At 70.4% G+C, this 7,569-nt stretch overlaps 2 protein-coding genes across 2 annotated transcripts; both read right to left on the bottom strand.

Moving 5' to 3' along the window:
* Positions 1-3,531: 3,531 nt before the first annotated feature.
* H696_01619 (hypothetical protein) lies at positions 3,532-4,971 on the bottom strand (the record flags this gene model as incomplete). The annotated part of the gene is made up of 1 exon (XM_009495522.1): positions 3,532-4,971. The coding sequence occupies one exon, from the start codon at positions 4,969-4,971 to the stop codon at positions 3,532-3,534; it is 1,440 nt and encodes a 479-aa protein (XP_009493797.1).
* Positions 4,972-6,578: 1,607 nt separating this feature from the next.
* On the bottom strand, positions 6,579-7,454 carry H696_01618 (hypothetical protein; the record flags this gene model as incomplete). Its single annotated transcript, XM_009495521.1, has 1 exon — positions 6,579-7,454. One exon carries the CDS (start codon positions 7,452-7,454, stop codon positions 6,579-6,581), a length of 876 nt encoding a protein of 291 aa, XP_009493796.1.
* Positions 7,455-7,569: the final 115 nt, after the last annotated feature.

The raw sequence follows: 7,569 nt of genomic DNA, 5'->3' as shown, positions 1-7,569 counted from the left end.
GGGGAGGGGGGGGAGACCCGGCAGCCGGACACACGGGCCTTATTAACCCGGCATGCGGGATGCGCACGTTCCCGGCCGGGCGGGCGGATGCGCCGACATTGGGCCTCACTCGCCCGGCCAGCCGTCCGGCCACCCTGCCAACCGGCCGCCGCCCGAGCGCCCATGCCCTGGCCCCTTCTGCCCGGGTCCACACGGGCCGAAGGGTGTCCGGGGGCATGGTCTCCTCCGGCTCGGGAAATTGCGCCCGAAGGCTGGGGCCCCGGTGCCGCTCAACGGCCGCTCGCCGGACAAACATCCGCCCGGCGCCCCGTGTTGGCCTCCACCGGGGACCAGCGGAGGGGCAGCGGGTTGCAAAGGTCCAGGTCGCCGAGAGACCCTGCGCCGGGCCGGGCCACCGCCTGCCCCTCCCGCTCCACAGGGCGGGGTGCGCGGTGAGCGGCTCCCGAAGGGTCGCCGTGATCGACCGCAGGGAGCCCCCCCCCCCCCCCGGTCTTCGCCGCTGCCGGGCCTCTTTGGGGCAGAGGAGCCTGCGCCGACACCTATCCAGTAGGTGGACAACCAGTGCCTGTCCGGCGGACCGGAGCCCAGAAGCGTGCGGTAGTCGCAAAAGAGCCGGAGCACGGGCGCGGGCGGCCGGAACAAACTCAGGAGGAAGTGGAGGCGCAGGCCCGAGGAAATGGAAGTAAGAGAAGGCCAGCGGTACACACCCCCGCGCGGCAGGAAAAAAAAAAGGGGTCCCTCGCGCACGGCCCACCATCTGCCAATCGGCGCGTGGGGGTGTGCGGGTGGGGGGGGTGCGTATGTACGTGCGGGTGTGCCGGGGCCCCGGGGGAGCAGCAGCCACCGGGGGAACACCTCTCCGTCAGGGGCCCGGCTGCCGGAGGCCTGGCCCACTCTCTTGCGGGCCCGGCCGGCGAGACATGTCCCGACGGTGGGGGGGAGATGTCGTAAAGAGCCCAAGAGTGTGGGCGAGCGCGCGCACTGGGATACACACACACACACGCACGGACGGACGGCCGCACTTCCCCGCGCGCGAAGGCACACCGACAAGAATGGGCCTGGGCCCCCACGGAGGGGCCCGGGCGAGAGGCACGGGAGGCGCGGCCTGCGCTCCCCTTTCCGCGATGACTCAGAGGCATGGACGTCCCCCCGCAGAGTCGACCGGGGACCAAAGGGCACGAGAGAGAGCCCAACGCCCGGAATGCCTGCGCACTCGAAGGAGAGCACGGGGCGGGGGATTTGCCCCGGACAATCAACCGGTCTGGAGAGACTACCGCTGGTCGGCCTCCGGCTGGGTCGGCGCGCTGGAGAGGCGAAGACCCGCCGGTCAAAACACCCACCCGGCGCAATCGCCCCCCCCCCCAACTATCAGGCCCCCAGAGGCGCCGACCCTCGGCGTCGGGTCGCGCGCGCACCCGGGGGCAAAGGACAGCGCCACTGCGAGGCTGGGACAAGTATCCGCCAGCCGCCCCCGGGCAGGAGGGTGTGGCCGCGACGGAGAATGTCGTGGCCCCGCGCCGGACACTCATGCTGCCCCGTTCCCCCACAAACCGGCCGTTCCCCGTGCGGGGGCCTGCGGATGGGGCAATGCTGCGGTCCAATGGCACGGTACCCGACACGCGGGCAATTCCCCAGCAAAGGCTGGTGCCGGCCTCCGCCCGGCCACCGGCCACCGTACTACCCGGAGGGGGAGGGCGGGGGAGGTTGGACGGGGCGAAGAGGGGGCATGCATATGCGCATAGCCCCCCGCGCGTGGGGCAGCCGCCGGTTCCAGATAACTGCCGGGGCGCAATAATGACGACCGCCCGGCGCCCTGGCGCCAGGCGGGACGTGACAGCCAATCCGCCGCCCGGGTGTACGTGCGTCCTCGCGCACACACACATGCCCACATGCAGGCATGGATGCGGGCGTGTGAGGAGCGTCTCGTTCGGCGGGCATGCACGGGCCGGCGGCCGATGGGCCGAGCTCCCGCGGAGAGGGGCACTGCCAGTCCTGACACCGGGGGGGGGGGGGGGGGGGGAGGCAGCACGGCGGCCATTCACGGCGTCCCGGCACACGCCGACGCTCTTCTTCCCCGTCCCTCTCGCGCACTTTCCCACTAGTACTCTCTCTCTCTCTCCCCCTTGCTCCCATCCACCTTTCCTTGTTCGCGCGCGCGCGCGCGCGAGTCGCGGGAGAAGGGGGCGCGGGGGCTGACAACGTATCTCAGGGGCCCCGGGACTCTGGCTGGATACCGTGAAGTCGGTCGGCGACAATGCGGGGCGCCCGCGGGCGCAGCACAGGGCGCTCTACTCCCCCATCCCCTATCACCGAAGGCAAGTGTCCAGGATCGGCGGCGGTCTGGTGCCTGTGCGAAAAGTCGCATCCCCTCGAGGGGCGGGCGAGGGGGGGGGGCTAATAGGGGCTGAAACGTGCGCGCACACTCGCCGCCCGAAGGGAGGCGCGCAGGGTGCATCTTTTACCCCCGCCCGCCATGGATCGAGCAAGCATACCGACCCGCGCCCCCAGTAGGGAGGGTGACGCTCCGAGGCCACTCTTCCTGTGTCTCTGGCAAGAACGCCTGATCCGCCCTCCCCCCCCCCCAGCATCGACGCTTGCCCGTTCCACTCGGCGGGCTACAAGGCAAGACCGAGAGACCAGTGCTCCCGGCGTCACGCATGCACGCGCATATACACACGCACACACACACACACATGCATATACGCACACACCTACACACGCAAATAGCCCGCTCATTTTCGTGTCTGCGTGCTGGCGCGCGTGCGCGCGTGTGTCACCCCTCCTGCTTCCCGCACCGAGGTGCTCCTCCGGCGAGGGGGGGGGGGGGGCGAGGGACATTCGTACGCCCCGTGTCCAGGAACATGCTCGCCCAGCCGCCGCCGCCGCCGCCACCGTTGCCCCCCACCTCCCACGCTCCTGGCCCCCTTCCCCGGCGCCGGGTGTTGGGAGAAGCGCAGAAAAGCCGATCGGGCGTGATCCGACGATCACGCCAACGCATGTAACTCACTTAACCCGGCGCCCCTCTGCGCCCGACCCGACGATGGTGTCAACAGGCGCAAGCCGAGATGGTTGTGCCCGAAAGAGGTGGCACTTGGAGACACACGCAAACACCCCACAGATGGCCATGCTAATATTAATTACCGGGGTTTTCTCACCATTAGCCTTATTGCGCTGATCGGCCCTTTTTCTTCCCGGGCGCGCTCTGTTCCATCCCCGGTCCTCGTCGCCCCGCCGGCCCTTGGCAGAAGGCTGTGGCCTTATATTTGAGTGTGTATTTCCTTTGTTCCCCCCTCCCTGCATCGGCGGGTGCCCACACTTCCCGGTCCGCCCTTCTGTGTCGGACTCTCTCCCCGGCCGGCTGACCCCCTATGTACAAAATGCGCACAGAGGACAGCGAGCCCGGGGCGCGAGAGGGGCCGCGAGGGGAAGGGCGCCCGGGAGGAGATGGGGCCGAGCCAAACGGCGAAGTCCCGGGGGACGGGCACAGCAAAGAAGGCAACAACACCAACACCAACAAACACCACGGTGTCATCAGAAAGGCCGGCGATGGCCCCGACCATGCTCCTGGTCACCCGGATGGTGGTGAGGCTGGTGCTGGTAGTAGGAGTAGTGGCCGTGGTGGTGTAGCCGGCCGCCCGAGGGGTCCTCCTCGTCGTACTCATCGTCGGCGGCGAAAGTCTCCGTCTCTTCGGAGATGCCGCCCCCACTGGCGGGCTCCTGGAGGGCGGCATCTGCATTGGTCGCGGCGATGCCCGCGGCCGGGGCCGCCACGGCATTCTCAGCCTCCAGGCTGCTGGCCGCCACGCCGGTCATCTCAAGGTCCGTGAACTGCCGGGAGTTGGAGCGCGACCACTCGCCCCGGCGAAGCTGCATGTCCTGGAGCTGGCTCTCGAGTCCAGCCACCGCGGCCCGATGGGCCGTCGGGTCCAGCATGCAGTCAATTTCGATGGTGATCGAGGAGGTGGAGCTCCGGGCCGACCAGGCGGTTTCCCCGCTGACCGGCCGCGGGAGCCCGGCCCCGGTGCCGCTTTGGCTGCGCGACACGAGGGCCGCCCCGGGGCCGGGTTTCCCGGCCCGCCGGCGGCCATCCCCGCTGCCGGCCGCCGGGCTGCTGGCCCCCCCCTCGGGCGGCCGTAGCTTCATGCTGCCCTCGCACTCGCCGGTGCTGGTCAGCATGTCATCCGAATACTCATCCATCGGCGGCAAGTCCGAGTACTCGGAGCAGTCGTCATCGGCCGAAAGCCCATCATGCTGGCCGTAGGGCAGGTGCCGGCCGGCGGCACCCGGCTGATGCTCCTCGGCCGGGTCGATGACAATGGCCAGGCCGCTGGCATTGGCCCCGAGGAGGTCGCCACTCAGGAAGCCCCCGCCGGCGGGCAGGATGTCCGAGCCCGAGCCGGGGCCCATGCCGACCGCCGCCTCGGGGTCGAAGTCCCGGCCGTCGTAGCTCCGCAGGGCCACGGTGCTGCTGATGCTCGCCGCGTGCGGCAGTCGCCGGGCTGCCTGGTGCTGTGCCGCGGCCAGGGCCAGCTCCTCGTCCTCCGCATGGTAGTACCCGTGCGCCGGCGTGTGGGGATGCCCCTGCCCGCTGGTCAGGCGCTGTGGCGACCTGATGCCGCCGCCGCTGCTGCTGCTGCTGCTGACGCTGCTAGACCGGCCACTCAAATGGCCGGTGCTGTGGCTGCGACTGCTGCCAGTGCCGGGGTCGGTGTCCCTGCCGGTGGGGTGGCCGGCCCCGGCCAGAGCCGAGTCCTCCGATTGGTTGATGATTTTCGTCGAGAGATCTGCACCTGGGCCAGCATGCTCCCCGGGCCCGGGGAAGGGGCTGTGCTCGCCGGACACATTGGCGCTGAAGTCCTCGGAGCTGGGGGAGAAGTCGCTCTTTGCGGAGCCCGGCTGCTGGGCCGGGGTGCCGCGCTTGCGCCGTCCTGCCCGGGCCAGCGCGACGGCCGGCACAAGTACCAAACGCATGGGCCGGGCAAGTCGCGACACGTGTGAATGCATACATTCACACATGTGAGAATGCACACCCGAGATAGGGGTGTGTTCGAGTGGGCGTACGCGCACGGATGCAGGGCACAGGCAGAGGGGGGGGGGGGGCGCGAGAAGGCATACAGCGCGGATACGAAGGGGATTGTGTATTGTTGTTAGATGCCAGGTGTCTCGGGCCGGCACGAGGGCGCGAGCCGGTGCGGGGGAATGGCGGGGGGGGGGGGGGGGGGGGGGGGGGGGGGGAGGGGGGGGGGGAGGGGGGGGGGGGGGGGGGGGGGGGGGGGGGGGGGGGGGGGGGGGGGGGGAACAAGAGACCCGGACCAAGGACGCTCTCCGCCCCGGCTTCCCTGGCCATCGTTGGTGGAGCACGATCCGGGCTCCAGGCGGGGGGGGGGGGGGGGGGGCTGGGATGGCAAAGGGGCTGGGCCGAGAGACGACGGACGGCGCGGAGGAGCGGCAGGAAGGGGCGAGTGGGCCGCAGCAAGCGAGGGCTCGAGGCGATGCCAGCACAAAAGACGGCTCAAAGAGGAGGACAAGCGAAAAGGGCAGGGCAGGCTAGAAGGGGCGCCGGGCTGGGGAGGGGAGGTGACCCGCACCCGGCCAGTGGCCGGGAGCCTGAGGACGACCGCCGAAGAAGCCCCCCCCCCCGCCGGCCTGCCGCCGCGGGCTTCGTGCTGTCCGCCATGCCGGCCCGGCTCGCCCCTCCAGTCGGGAGGGGGCCATGGCGCCGGGCAATCCGCCTGGATCAGATCTCCCTGGCGGGGGGGGGGGGGGGGAGCCCGCCCAGGCATCCATTGTTCCCGAGGACACATGTCTCCATCCCGGCAGGCGCCGCGCCGGCCGGGAGGCGCCGTGAGAGCTGCCCGGCTGTGGGCATGTGAAAGGCCGGCCCCGCTCGGGCGGGCCAGGCCCCGGTCCCCGGGGGAGACGGCGGCCGCCAGGCGGCCGGCGCCAAGATCGAAAGTGTTGTGGGCGAGGCCGTGCCTCGGCCCACCCCCCCGAAAAACAAGCCGCCCCGGCGTGTGACATCCGCCCGGGGCGGGGATGCCCTGTCTCAGGGCGGGAGAGATTTCAAATGGACATCACGTGACTCGCGCCCTTGGCCGCACCGCTCGCCCGACAGAGAAGACACAGCCGGGGGAGGGGGGGGGGGACTTCTCTCTGCGTATGTGTGTGTGTGTGTGTGTGTGGAAGGGGTGTATTTTTTTTCCGGAGCTGGGGCGGGGTGGGGGAGTATCTTGCACCCACACGCCACATGGTGAAGTAACAATGACTGAAAGGGAAGAAGAGGGAGAGAGCAGGGGGGAAAGAGGGGGGCAGGGGGGGGGCGGGAAGAAAAGGCCTCAAGGACGGTCGCCCTCTGGGGGGAGATCGAAGGTAGCAGAGAGGAGAGCCGAGCCAAAGGGGAGCTCCCATCCCTCGCCGGGGAACTGGTGCCCAGGATATGAGAGTGCAGAGGGGGCGGGAGGGAGGGAGGGGGGGGAGAGGGGAGAGGGGACAATAGAATACAGCTTTCTGAAGAAAAGGGGGAGGGGGAGGGACACCAGCCATGGGATGCGCGCGCGTGCGTGGCCGACACACTGCCACTACTTGCGCCGGCGAATGATGTACTGGTCGTGCTCGTTGCCGACGATCTCGAAGTAGGTCTCCAGCGGAGCGCCGGTCGGGGTGGTGGGAGGCGCGGCCGCGCCGCGCGCGTGCACCGCGGCCACATCGTCCGACATGAACTCGCGAATGGTCTCGTCCGAGAGGGAGGTGCTTCGGCACCGGCGAACAAAGCTGGACACCGTGCCATAGAGCTTGACATACTCCAGGGCCAGCTCATGCCGGCGAAGGAAGCGCCCAAGGTCCATGGTCCACACGGCCCCCGAGGGAAGTTCCACATCATGCTGGATGATGGGCAGCCGGGGCTGGGCAGCATCGGCCCCAGGGGTGGCGGCGCCGGGGGCCTCGGCCGTCGTCGGGGCCGGGGCAGCGGCGCCGGCAGGTGTCGCCTCGGCGGCGTGCTGCTCGGGGCTGGCGGCCGCCGGCAGCATCGGCCCGCCGGCCTGGTGATGGTTGCGAGCACCGGCCGGCGGCTCCAGCAGGAAGTCCATGCCGATGCGCGCCTCGCGCCGAGCCTCCGACAACTTGAAGAAGGCATCCACCAGCATGAGGGCCGCGATGCGGCGCTGGTCCAGATCCAGACGCAGGGACGAGGCCAGTCGCTGGAAGCGCACCGAGTTCGGGTCCGGCGTGAAGGACACATACAGGTGCCGGCGGGCCGAGCTGGCCGACGCCCCGGCATCCGCCGAGGAGGCCCCTGCCCCGGAGCCGGTGGGCGACGGGCTCCGACAGTCGGGCCCGGAGCCGGTGGCAGCAGCCGTGGCGCCCGAGGAGTTGTCGCCCCAGGTGGGCGGAAGCGGCGAGTTGGCCACATCCTCGTGGACCGAAATGACGCCCTGGCCATAGAGCTGCAGCATATGCGGCAAGGCGAGCGCGGCCGGAAGGTGAGAAGGGAGAACGGCGGCCGAAGGGAAGGGAGGGGCGCAAAGGAGGGCAGGAGCCCGGGCATGAGGGGGAGGAGGGAGGGGGGGG

The sequence above is a fragment of the Fonticula alba genome (genome assembly GCF_000388065.1).
Source record: "Fonticula alba strain ATCC 38817 unplaced genomic scaffold supercont2.2, whole genome shotgun sequence".
NCBI lineage: Eukaryota > Rotosphaerida > Fonticulaceae > Fonticula > Fonticula alba.
The sequence above is the reverse complement of the archived record's forward strand: the minus strand, read 5'-3'. Positions and strand labels throughout refer to the sequence as shown.